Genomic DNA, 13,910 nt, shown 5'->3' with positions numbered 1-13,910 from the left:
CAGTAGAAGGGAAGTCACGTTGCTTGAAAAAAGAGAAAAATTCAGACATCCTGTAATAGAAGACCTCACGTTGAGAGCAGATGCAGTGAAGGCAGATAAACTAGAAGAAAGGGATGCCATCCTGAGAGGAGACAGGGTGGGAGTTGATGTGATTGATAGCTATGGGAGTCGGTGGATTTGTGATGAATGTCATCATTGAACTGGTCTCCTGAAATGGAGGCAGAGGGATCTAGAAAGGGGAAAGACATGTCAAAAATGGTCTAAGTGAATTTGAGAGTGGGATGAAGGGTGAAAGCAAAGTTTAGAAACTTTGAGTTCTCAGAGGTTTAAGGAAGTAGCCCCAATGCAGTCATCAGTGCAATGGAGGAAGAGTTGGGGATGATTCCAGGGTAGGATCAGAGCAAGAATTCTTCCACGCATACAAGAGGAAAGCATTGCAGGGATCTATGCAAGTGCCCACAACTACATCTTTGATTAGAAGGAAATGAGAGTTCCACTCTTAAGCCCAACCCCCTAATCGGAACAGGAATAAGGTTCCTCATCTTTCACCCCACCAGTCTCCACATTCAGCACATCATCCCCACTGAATAATGGAATGATGGCTGCTTAAAGTGGGGAATTGAGAATTGAGGATATATGGAGAACCTTCAGCCTGTGTATCAGGAGCACACAGAAGCCCTAGGTAAGCAGGAGTTGAAGCACACCAGGTCATAAACTAGCCACCTGCCTGTCACATTTGTGGCCCGAAATGTGAAGTTAATAAAACATCAAACACAAGTTTTATCAGGTAAACTTCTCATTGGCTTTATTTTCCCGTTTCCTTTGTTCTCCTGCTTGTGTTCTTATCTCTCCCTCATACCATGTGATTTCCGGTACATCTCATACATATTCATTATCATGACATCCCTCCTTTAATCAGAAATAAACTTTACCTTCACTTACCAATATCCCTCGGAAACTTACAAACATCGTAACTAATGGTAATACTATAACTCAACTACATAAAATTTACTTCCTACAGCGCTCATACATGCACTTTATGATATAAGATTAAATACTGTCCCAAAGTTCTTATTAAAACTATGGCACAAAGTCTTCGTATTGTTTGGGCACTTTCCGGTTTCATTTCGGCCTGCCTGCGATATTGTCGTCGCTTCTCGGTTGTTCACTCTCGGCGTCGGAAATACTGCTCGCCACGGCTTCGGGTGTTTCTGGCGTTCTAGTCACTTCATCGGGTCTCTCAGTTTCAGCATCTCGTATTGGCCTTTCAACCTCCTCGCTCGATGTATCTCTGGATTGGTACCTTTTTACACCTGATACATTTCTCTTATACAGGACTCCAGTCGGAGACTTGACTGTCACCATACTGCCACTTCTGGATACGACAGTATAGGGTTGATGGTAATAAGGTGTGTCTAGCTTACCACCAGTTTCATGCCTCACTAGAACATTATCTCCTGGCATGATGTCTGAGTACTTGGCTCCACGTTTCGAATCTGTGTACCGCTTTGCTGCACCTTTCTTTTCAGCATCGTGGTCCCTCATCTCCTGGTCGTCTCAGATTTCCTTTATTTCTGGCATTTTTGTGCGGATTTTTCTCCCAAAAGATGCTTCTGCAGGACTTTTTCCAGTGGTTGCATGAGGCGTTGCTCGATAGACAGCCACATAAGATAGCAATGCTTCTCTCCAATTTTGTCCTTCTGCGTGTGCAATCCTCAATCGTTTTTCAATGGACTGATTTTGTCTCTCTACTTCTCCATTGGCTTGCGGCCATTTCGGAGTTACTTTATGATGGTGGATACCTGTGGTCCTCATGTATTCCGTAAATGTCTCTGAAATGAATTGTGGACAATTGTCAGAGTATAATGTAACAGGTAATCCATATCTTGCGAATATCTCTGCTAATGCTTGTATTGTTTTTTCAGTGGTTGTGGACTTCAACACCACGTACTCATAGTATCTGCTGTAGTAATCTATCACTACCATAATTGATTCACCCGTCGGTAAAGGTCCAAGAAAATCAACAGCTACGTCGATCCATGGTCCTGTCGGAAGTTGCGTACTCCGGATCGGTTCCTGCGGATTACTCCTACTTGTGATTTGACATCCATGACAAGTTTTAACAAATTTCTCTGCGTCTTTATCACAACCTGGCCACCATACCTTGGTCCTGAGGTTTTGCTTGGTACCAACAATACCTAGGTGTCCTTCATGCGCTAAGGATACGATCTTCGGTCTCAATCTTTGCGGTATCACCAATCTGCAACCTCTCAATACACACTGTCCGATGCAACAAAGTTCGTCTCTAATGGGAATGTAAGCCTTGTGAGTACACTTGTCCCATTGTCCACTCTGTATGCATTCTCTTACTTCCATGAGTTCTGGATCACGTTCGGATTCTCTCTCGACTTCCTTCGTAGTCACAGCTTTCGGTGTCACCTGAATAGCTATGAAGCGTACAAAGCTCTCTGTTTCTGTTCCCAATTCTGACTTGGATTGTGGACCTCCATCCTTCACCAATCTGGACAGCGGATCAGCAATGTTTGCTTTCCCTGCTATGTGGATTACTTTATATTTGTAGGGTTGTAGTCTGAGTACCCATCTCTCTATTCTGGCACATGGTTTGGATCTAGGTGCATAGATCACCTCTAATGGCTTATGATCTGTGATGAGTTCAAATTCAATGCCGTATAAATATGCATGGAACCTCTCACAGGCCCATACAAGTCCGAGTGCTTCTTTCTCTGTCTGAGAGTATCTTCTTTCCACATCTGATAACGATCTGCTGGCATAGGCAATGATTCTTGGTCCTCCATCATGCATCTGGACCAACACGGCCCCTAAACCAACCGGGCTGGCATCCGCTATGACTTTGGTTGATGCCGCCGGATCATAATATCCAAGAGTTTTTGCATCTGTCAGGCTTTGCTTCAGCGCTGTGAACGCTTTCTTCTGCTCAGATCCAAAATGAAATGGTACACCTTTCCTGGTTAGTTTTCTTAGTGGTTCTGCCACTGTAGCGAAATTAGGAATGAACTTTGCACAAAAATTGACCAATCCCAGGAAACTCCTCACCTCTGTTGCGTTCTGAGGTGCACGTGCCTCTGCAATAGCTTTCACCTTGGCCTCTGCAGGGTTTAGTTCTCCCCTTCTAAGTCTGTGTCCCATGAAGTCCATTTCTGACACACCAAACTGGCACTTGTTTCCATTCACAGTAAGGCCTGCCTCCTGTAATCTAGATAGTACACGCCTCAACCGTTTGTCATGCTCTTCCTTCGTTGGTGCATGGACTATGATGTCGTCAGAAATGTTGGCAACTCCAGGAATGCCTTGAATCACTCGATGGATTTCATACTGGTAGATCTCCGAAGCAATCCACAGTGAGTCACAAATGTTGTCACATCTCGGGAACCTGGGTCCAGCTCTAATTGATGATAGCCCCATTTCAGATCAATTTTTGAGAATACCTTGCTGGTAGTTAGTTCTTGAAGTATTTCCTCCACTGTTGGTATAGGGTGTCGTTCTCTAATTATAGCTTCATTGGCCATTCTCATGTCAACACATAGTCTTATGTCACCCTTTGGTTTGGGCACAATCACTACTGGACTGACCCATTGTGTCGAATGTTCCACCAGTTCTATAATGTCTTGTTCGATCAATTCTTTAATTTTGGCTTCGACTTTCCCACGAAGTCCAAACGGAGTTCGGCGCATTAGTTGTGCCTTGGGTTTGACCGTTTCATCTACCGCTAGCTTCAATTGTCGACCTTTCAGCTTTCCTACTCCTTGGAAGACTGCGGGGAATTCTTGCTTCATATCCTCGTATGACTGAATTAAATTGACACAAGCTCCAATATGAAGTATTGCCAGGTCTTGCGCTGTGCTTCTACTCAACAATGGTTCTCCCCTCTCTTCTATGACCATAAACTCTGCTTCGGTGTACTTATCTCCAGCTTCAACAGTTGCAGTAAAACATCCAATGGTCTGCAATTGCTTGGTTGCTGTGTATGGATACAGTTTCTTGGAACACTTCTTTGAGGTACAGATGATCTTTTTCCTTTTCAACTTCTCCCATAAATGTCGATCAATCACATTACTGTCACTGCCTGAGTCTACAATGACCTGAACTGTCACTCCACCAATGATCACTGGGACCTTCTCATGATGTACTTCATTCAACGTAAATTGGTAACAACTCTGTCCCTCCTGGGTATCATCATCGTCACCGTCTATCTGGCGAATGGTATCTTTCTTTCCAGGATACTTTCCTTTCCCCCAGGCTTGGCCTTTGGAAGTTGTACTCTTCCTCTTCTGGTCTGCATTGGACTTGCTTTTGCACTTCTTTGCAAAGTGGTCCTTACCTCCACACTTTCTGCAAACTTTGCCTTTGGCCGGGCAATATGGGTCTTTTCCAAAGTGACCTCGGTTTCCACATCGATAACACTACACGTCATGTGTCGGCGTATATCTTGGCTGATTATGGCGATGTGAGAGCCTCTTAATTTGCTGGCTTGAGTTGTCTTTCAGGGTCATGGTATGAAATTGCCCTTCAACAGCCTCTAATGCAGCAGCAATGGTTAAAGCATCGGTGAGTTCCAACTCACTCCCTCTTTCCAGTAGACGTCTTCTGAGTTTATCTGATCTACAGTGCTGTACGACTTGATCCAATAATTGGTTGTCCAAATCAGCTGGCATGTAATTGCATCCAACAGCTAGCTGGCGTAGTCTCGTCACGTACTGAGCAATTGTCTGGCCATCTTCTTGTCTCGTTCTCCGAAACAAATGGCGTTGAAATGTAGCATTCGGTGTCACTACATAGTGTGCATTTAATGCATCTACCGCTTTCTGGTACTCATCCTTTCTTCCAGTATTCAAAAGTGTCTTAAATGTTTCCCGAACTGCAGGTCCAGCAGTGAAAAGAAGTAACGCCCTTCTCTGTGCTTTTTGTTCAACTGTACCGGTATCTTGAAATAGGCCACGATTGTCGGCGTAGGATTCAAATTCTTCCAGCCATGCCTTCCACTTCACACTTACAGTGCTTGCATCACCCGTTGGGTCAAAATGAGCAATTCCACCGTTTGCACCAGCCATGAGGAAATATTCCAGCCCCAAAAGTACTGAAGCAAAGAGAAAATTCTTATCACCTTGAAGTTGTCTGTAATCCTCTGTAATCTTGTTTAGTCTTTAATTTTCTTCAAGCTTCTTCCATCCTCGTCGCCAATGTCACATTTGTGGCCCGAAATGTGAAGTTAATAAAACATCAAACACAAGTTTTATCAGGTAAACTTCTCATTGGCTTTATTTTCCCGTTTCCTTTGTTCTCCTGCTTGTGTTCTTATCTCTCCCTCATACCACGTGATTTCCGGTACATCTCATACATATTCATTATCATGACACTGCCCACTGCATCAGACATCTCCTAATCCACCTGTGGAAAACTCTGTGGGGCCCACATTGGCTTGATTCCCATGGCCAAGCCCATAAAGCTGGAATGGACAGAAGTTGTCATCAAACCTGAGAAAATAAAGAGCACTTCTGACAGCAAAATCCTTTCTGATATTTAAACTATGTAATGGCCATTTTTGGTTATCATAATTACCTAGAGAAAGCAAAAGGATACTTTTTTTTGCCAGAAATACAATCTTGTTGTCTTGCACTTGAAGTCAGGGAGTCCATGCCAACCAAGTTGGCATTTTTGGGCGTGTCCCATTTGCCTGCATTTGGTTCATATCCTTCTCAACCCTTCGTATCCATAGATCTGTCTAAATGTATTTTGATCATTGTAATTGTGCCCACTTCCACAGCTTTGTCTGGCAGTTCAAAGTTGCCTCCTCAGATCCCTCTTAAATCTCTCTCCTCTCATCTTCAGATTTCTTGTCAGAGTACAGACATGACATCACATACAACCCTGAGATGCTTTTTCCTGCAGTTGAGGCAGAATTACCACTTGTGGCAGTGCAAAAGAAAAGCACTCAACATATGAGCCTCAACAAATAAAAAATGTAAACAAACTGTATAATACAGAGAGAGAAAAAAAATCAATGAAGTGCAAAAGTAAAAGTCCTTAAATAAGTCCCTGATTGAGTTTGTTGTTGAGGAGTTTGATGGTGGAGGGGGAGCAGCTGTTCCTGATCCTGATAGTGCAAGTCATGTGGTACCTATACCTCTTTCCTAACGGTAGTAGCAAGAACAGAGCGTGTGCTGGGTGGTGTGGATCCTTGATGATTGCTAATCCCTCTAAAGGCAGCATTCCCTGTACTGTTGTTGACGGTAGGGGAAGTTTCATCCATGATGTCCTGGGCTGCGTCCCCTACTTTTTGTAGGGCTTTATGCTCAAGTGCAATTGTGTCCCCTCCCAAGAACTTAAATTTGCTCACCCTCTCCACCTCTGATCTCCCAATGTTCCCTGGATCATACCCTTCTGGTTTCCCCTTAATGAAGTCAACAATCAGCCCCTTGGTTTTGCTGACAGTAAGTGCCAGATTGTTGTTGGCGCACCTTTCAGCCAAGTTTTCAATCTCCTTCCTGTGTGCTGACTCATCACTCCTTTTTATGTAACCCAATAGCATGGTATCATCAGTACATTTGTACATGGTGTTGTGGTAATGCTAAGCCACACAGTTGTAGATGTCTAGCAAGTAGAACAGGGCCTTCAGAATGTAGCCTTTGATACTGATGAAGATAGTGGAGGAGATGTTCTTACTAATCCTCACCGATTGTCCCCATCACACTAATTGTGGGTACAGGTGGGTACCATGCCCTGCCGGAGTGAGATGTTGAAGATATCAGTGGCAAGCTGGTCACCACAGATTTTTAATACTCGGCCAGGAATTCTTTCCAGACTGAATGCTTTCATTGGATTCACTCTCCTGAAGTCAGCCCATGTTATCCTCAAATATAGAGAAGAGATGACCATCAGGGGACCTGGGAGTTAGCAGTGTGGTTCTTCCTTGTTCTTATGGTCAAATCAATCATTGAAGATATCAAGTTCATCTGGAACCGGACTTGGGTTTGTAGCAAGTTATGACTTTTAGACTATGCCATAGCTGTCTGTAGACTTCATTGTCTCCATTTTCATCCAGAAACCCCACTTGGCCTGTAAGATGGCTTTCTGAAGATCATGCCTGCTCTTTCTGTATCTGAATCTCCAGACTTAAATAGCTGTGATCTGATTCTCACCTGATTATGGATTTCATTGTTCATTCCTGGGCCTCTGATTGTGGAAAACCCTGAACAATTTGGTGAGGACACCCTCATCCACAGCTGTTTTGATAAAATCTGTGACAGCCCTGGTGTAATTGTTCAGATCCTCAGCTTAGTCCTTGATCACCACCCAATCCGCAGACTTGAGGAGATCCTGTAACCGTTCTTCAGTCTCTTGCACTCACCTTCTAGCTGTCCTGTACTCCGGAGGAGCACAGCAAGACGATCCAACTTGCCAAAATGTGGTCTCGTGAAAGAACGGTAGGCCTTCCTTGTTCTGGTACAACAAAGATCAAGTGTATTGGGACCTCTGGTATAGCATGGAAGTAGTTGGGCAGTGTTTTCTTGAGTTAGGCCAGGTTAAAGTCACTGACTAAGATTTGTAGTGCTTCAGGCTGGGCCATCTTTTATTTACTGACCTCATCATACAGCTTTGCAAGTGCCTATTTGTAGTCAGCATTGGCAAGGATATAAACTCGGGTGAGAATCACTGATAAGAACTCTCAGGGTAGATAAAAGAGTTTACATTTAATCGAGATTTGTTCTAAGGAGGTCAACATATCCCCAACATCTGTGCATCATCCAGTATTAATGAAAAAGCACACACCATCCCTCTCCCTTTTCAGGAATCTGAGTTGTGATCCAGTCTGTGAATGGTGAAAACTTCTGGTCAGATAGCAGTGTCCAATGTCTTTACTGTTAGCCAGGTCTTGCTGCAGCAAGCAACTGAGATTTGTCTCACTTGTCTCTGATAAAGCAGTTTTGCCCTCAGGTCATCTTTTTTTTTCTCTCTAGTGATTGATCATTCACCAGTAATATAGATGGTAAGGGAAGTCTCAGTCCCCTGCGCATCAGTCTTGTTTGGATACTGGCCCTCACTGCATGTTTCTGGCCTCGACCTTGGTGTTGGCCTGGCCCTTTAAGGCCTCTGCTTTCCTGCTGACATTAAACCCTATGCCCTCTAGTTTGGGGGAAAAGACTGTGAGTGCTCACTTTACCCTGGTCACCCCTCCACCTCCTACACTCTAGTGAATTGAGATCCAGCCCCTCTCAATAATTCAACTCTTCCAATTCCCAAAATATCCTGGTGAATGCTTCCTTTCTAACTTAATGACATCCTTCCTATAGCTAGCTGACCAGAACTACACACAGTTCACAAAGTGTAGCCTTATCAAAGACTTGTTGTGCTGTATCATGATGCCCCATTGTTGGGGCATCAATACCCAGTCTAAAGAAGGCAAACAAACCAAACTCCTTCACAGATGTATCCACCTGAGCCGCCAATTTCAGGGAACTATACACCTGTACCCCTAGGCTTCTGGTCCTTTACCTACACTCACCTGGGCGCCAGTATTTACTGCGCACATCCAACCTGGTTTGACTTTCAAAGTATACTTGTCATTATTTATAATAGTGGTTTTTAATTCATCATCTTTCCCAACAAGTTCTACTGATTGCTCCTTTCTTGCTCTCTATTCTCTGCTCCCAATTCCACCCCACCATAGTTCTTTTTCACACATGCTGTGTTTCCAGCTTCATTTTCTGTTTCTCCCTGCCCTGCCCATTTAACCTTGCCTTCATTTTCCATCTCCCTTACATTACCCTGTTACAAGCCCAGAGGACCCATAAACCCAGCAATGAAAGATATTCACCAAGCCAAATGGTTACTTAAAAAAAATTGCTTTTAATTATCTTTAAACATGAAAATAGAATCACACTTTAACTTAACTAACCTAACTTAAACCCCTTCTAATTCTAAGCGCATGTGTATGTAATGTGCATGTAGGTTCAGAACTATTGTTTGGTTCACAGTCTAATCTCACTTCTCATACCTCCAAGTTCACTGGTTGCAGACAGTTCTTATACTGTGCATAGAATTTAACATGTATAAAGTTCACCAGGCTCTGGTGCTTGCAAAATAAATGGTTACCACTCAGGAAGGTTCTTGTCAGTTTTCAGAGAGAGATTTGTTGTTCCAGGACATTCATAGCTGATGTACTTCCATCAGCCACTTCAGTGTCTTGCTTACGACACTTGGCCCTTCAGTGTTCTCCAGATGATAACATCTTTTTTTCAGGTCATCACAGAGTCCCTCTTTGTTTCACTTATTCCAAGTGAAACATTAGACAGCCAGTCCTCTCCTCTTGCATGAACCACAAGGGTTTTGACCAGGCCTTCTTCCAAATGGGCTTTCCACAAGCTTTCCAGCTTGTCCTTTTCCAGTCTCAGCTGCTTCTGCTGGAAATAACACTGTAAAAAAAACCTCTCTCTTTCTCACACACACACACACACACACACACACACACACACACAGAAAGCCTGTTTGATTCTCTCTACTTGCAAAACCACATGACCTTCAGAACAACTCCAGGCAATCTATAGCTCCAACAAGATTTTTCATCTGTTGCCTTTTGTAAACAACAATCCATTAATGAAGTCTCTTGGGTATTCTCCAAAGCTCTTGCAAAAGCTGTGGAGCTGATATGTCTAGCATTAGCAGAGCTCCAGTATTTCAAATAGGATGTTTTAAAGTGTTTGTATGTAACCTACTCTAACAAACCTTTCCCAATTTATCTCCCAAAAATATATCCATATACTCTGTCACAACTCCTCTTCAACTCTCTCCTCCAACTTTAGCTGGATCTCAAGAGCAAAACCAGGAAGTACTAGTATCTGGAGAGAGAAAGAGAGAGAGAGAGAGCGAGAGAGAGAAAGAACAGTTAACACGTCAACACCATGAATATTGAGGACAAAAGTTTTTTCTCTTTCCTCAGGTGTCATCTGACAAGTTGATCATTTCCAAACCGTTCTTATTTTCCTATGGTTTTCCGCACCTGCTGTAGTGTTATTCAGAATCTGAAGTACACCCATTCTGAACTAATTAATTGAATCTGGTGGACAATACCTAATAAACCTGAAGATAGTTCATGGAGTCATAAAACCAAGAAATAGGCCTTCAACCCATCTGCTTTATGCTGACCAAGTTGTCATTCTGGGTTATTCCTATTTGCTTGTGTTTGGTCCATATCTTGTAAAATTTTAGACATACAACTCAGTAACAGGCCCTTCCAGCCTGTGAGCCCATGCCACCCAAATGCACCAATTAACCTACAAACCCCATATATGTTTAGAACATGGGAGGAAGATGGAGCACCCAGAGGAAACCCATGCAGGTCACGGACAAGGTCTTTACAGACAGCAGCAGATTTGAACCCGGGTCATTGCTAAAGACATTGCACTCACCAATGTGCTAACAGCGCCATCTATGCATCGATCTTGTCCAAATGTCTTTTGAATGTTATAATTGTGCCTGCTTCTACAGTTTATTCTGACAGCTTGTTCATAACCTTGCAATTTGGTGCATTGCTTTAAGTATTCAGACAATTTTTTTGATGTTTCAAATTTCCTTTGAACCTAATAGTTCAGTGTGAGTGAATCAGATAAAACAGGATGAAATGGGTGTCTACCTCCTTTGCCCTAGGCTGGATGAGTTTGAGCAGCCAAGGTTCAAAGTTCCATTTATTGTCACATAATATACATAAAAATGTAACCTATATAATATACTTCAGCTTTTGTCTGCTGTAAGGCAAACAAAGAGTATCCATGAATATTGCTCAGCACCCCTAACAATGAGAGAGAGAAGCAAAAAAAGAGTCCCTTCCATGGATTTGCCTCTATTACTCCTTCATGCTCTGCAGTTCAAACCGTTGGCGGCACGAGATCAAAATCTTTGATACAATCAGGGAGCCTTCAGTGCCCAAGGGTCCATGAGACATCTTCTTGATCTCAGCACCCTCTCGAATCCCAGTTCTGATACCTGGTTCACATGAGCCAGTCTCCAGCAGCTTATGAGAGTCCTTCGGCTGCAAGTCACCCGTGGCCTGTGTGGGTCCTTCAGCTGCTGGCCCGCTTCCATGGTCACCTTCCTTATAGGATCATCTCCCATGCTTCTCCTTTTCAATGGGGTGTGTGTTCTGCACCAGTCCACTGCTCCTTGAAACCCCTCATGGCCCACTGCCCAGGGTAGGCACTGCCATCTTGGGCACAGACCTTGTGGTTGCAGGATTTTTTTTTAAAGCCATCAGCTCCATTAGTAGGTCATTTAAATTCTGTACAGAGCAATTGACATTAGCCATTACCAATCTGCCAGTTTCAGCTAGGTATAATGGCAGTGCTCGAACATGGGGGCCTGCTATGAAGTGATGGGGCATGCGCTCATCCTGATCTCCTTTCACAGACGATTAAGCCAGAGGCCGACTGCAGAAGAATTGGAACAAAGGAACATCCTGAAACGTAAGTGGTGCTGCAGGATGATCAGAACTTGGATCGGGGCACAACAGCAGGGTGGTGGGGGAGGGGAGGTGTGTGTGGTGGGGGAGGGGGGAGGTGGGTAGTGGCGAGCCTGTCTTTTCTCCTCAGTAATTTCTCTTTGGAATCTAGATGAGAAATCCAGCTCCCATTGGGTTTTAGAGTTGTTTTACTTTGCTGGACAAACTTGTTCTTTGTGTCTTAGTACCCATTGTGTGTTATTCTTCATTCTGTGATGTGAAAGAATAAATCACTCTTGTGATGCTGTGCAGGCTTTCATGAGAGGGCAATATGATGCTGTAGAAGCTCTGTTCTGTTCCCATTCATTGATGAGGTATTGAGTGAGTGAGGACATGCTCCTAAACAGTTGTTTGCATCAAGATGGAGTCAGCAGCTGTTAGAGCCTGGAGCTTTAAAACTATCAGCTGGATAGTTTGTCTGTGGGTCAAGGAGCGTCTGCGGGTTGAGGAGTATCTGTGGGAGGAAGACTGCAAGTTGAGGACTGTCTGGGGGTCGAGGAGATACTGAGGGTCGAAGTGCATCTGTGGGTTGAAGACTATCTGCAGGTCAAGGACCTACTGAGGATCAAGGAGTGCCTGTGAGTCGAGCGTCTACATGTTGAGCATCTGCAGATTGAGTAGTGTCTGCAGGTCAAGAAGCATCTGTGGGATGGGAATATTTGCAGGTCGAGCAGTGTCTGTGGGGCAAGGAGCATCTATGTGGAGTTGAACAGTGAAGGAATGGTCAATGTTTCAGGTTGAGGCCATGCATCAGGACTGAGAGCAGAGAAGGTAGAGAAGTTGGTCTAAAGAGGAAAGGGAGAGCGTGGGGAGAGACAGGCTGGTTTTGTGAGGAAACTGCCCACTCTTTTAGATTGAATGAAGAGTAGCACATGTACCTCCAAAGCTTATATGTTGGTAAAACCACTGTCTGTCTCTGAGGATCACAGAATGATCTTTCCTCACCTAACATGCACATTTAGCACAAGTCTTACAGAACATTATAGATCAACATAAAACTACTCAACAATCTAAACTTTCCCTACCTCACACCCATAACCTATTTTTCTTGTATGCATGTACCTATCGAAGAGTATTTAAAATGTCCCTATTGTGCCAACCTCCACCACCATGCCTGGCAATACATTCCAGGTACCCACCACTGTAAAAAAAAACTTACTCCTGATGTCTCCTCTAAATTTTCTTCCATTCACCTTGTACATATGTCCTCTGGTATTTGCTACTGTGATCCCAAGAAAAAAGAGCTGGCTGTCCACCCTATGTCTCTCATAATCATGTATACCTCCATTAAGACCTCTTTCATCCATCTTCACTCCGAGCTCTTTGGTGTTTATTTCTAATTTTCAAGTAATTATTATTAAAGGAATAGATCATAAATATTGTAATGAAAGCTAACTGATCAGCCATCAGGTGTTGAGTATTCCTCTACAATGGAGAGACTGGGCACAGACTGAAAGATCTCTTCGTTGAACACCTTGACTCTGTCTGCTGCAATAGTATGGATCTCCCAGTGGCCACCTATTATTTACCCATCCCATTTCCTTGCTGACATGTCTGTCCATGGTCTCATGCAATGCCAAACCGAAACCACCTACAAATTAGAGGAACAACACCTCATCTTCCATCTGGGCACCCTCCAACTGGATAGCATTAATAGCAACTTCTCTGGTTTGTGGTTAAACCCATCTTCCCCCCCCCCCAATTTTTTAATCTCCATCTCCTTTCCTCTCATTCCTTCTTTCTCTCTCTCTTCCCTTTTCTCTCTGTCTCCTTTTACAGAGCCAAAATCAATTCTCACCTTTCCTCTTATCATATCCAGTTATCACCTTTTGTTTGTGGGTCTGGAGTCCTCTTCCTCCCATTCTTCCCCCTTTCTATCTCAGTTTTTATTCAGATGCCTGCCTGCTTTTTGCTTCTACTTTGAAGAAGGACTCAGGCACAAAATATCGGTAATATATCTTTGCCTCCTAAGGATACTACAAGACCAACTGTGTTTCTCCAGCATTTACTGTGTGTTTTTACTACAATCTCAGCGCTCACAGACCTCTGTGTTTCACCACAGGTACTTAATTCTGATAGCATTGTGGTTGAGACACAGCATCAATGTCCAGATCAAGGCACTGGTTCCAATCTCTTATCTCCCTCCTCAGGAGTGAGCAAAAATGCCAGTGTTGTTAACCAATAACAATTATGTCTGGGTCAATATTTTTACGTGCTTTGTGTATTCATCCAATGAGAATACAGCCTACTGGTCAGTTAATCATTTCCAGACTGCCAACTATTCCTACAGTAGCTTGTCTGTCTTCATCTTCATCCTCATCCTCTGTCAGGATGAGGCCAAACATAAACTTGAGGAAAAACACATAGTATTCCTCATGGA

At 43.6% G+C, this 13,910-nt stretch overlaps 1 protein-coding gene across 9 annotated transcripts in view; it reads left to right on the top strand.

The window, feature by feature from the left end:
* Window positions 1–13,910, top strand: part of phactr1 (phosphatase and actin regulator 1) — a 351,167-nt gene that overhangs the window by 293,088 nt on the left and 44,169 nt on the right. For 8 of the 9 annotated variants that reach the window (XR_011349791.1, XR_011349793.1, XR_011349792.1 and 5 more), the window contains one exon: window positions 11,440–11,495. The exons of the other annotated variant lie outside the window; for it this stretch is intronic. Coding sequence is in view for 5 of the 8 variants with exons in the window: in XM_069913379.1 (XP_069769480.1) it covers window positions 11,440–11,495 (56 nt within the window). In the remaining 3 variants the exon portion in view is untranslated. The remainder of the gene's footprint in view (window positions 1–11,439; window positions 11,496–13,910) is intronic. 9 annotated transcript variants of the gene reach the window in all.

The sequence above is a fragment of the Narcine bancroftii genome, chromosome 1 (assembly GCF_036971445.1).
Source record: "Narcine bancroftii isolate sNarBan1 chromosome 1, sNarBan1.hap1, whole genome shotgun sequence".
Taxonomy (NCBI): domain Eukaryota; kingdom Metazoa; phylum Chordata; class Chondrichthyes; order Torpediniformes; family Narcinidae; genus Narcine; species Narcine bancroftii.
Note: the sequence above shows the minus strand (reverse complement) of the source record. Positions and strands in the feature narration are given on the sequence as shown.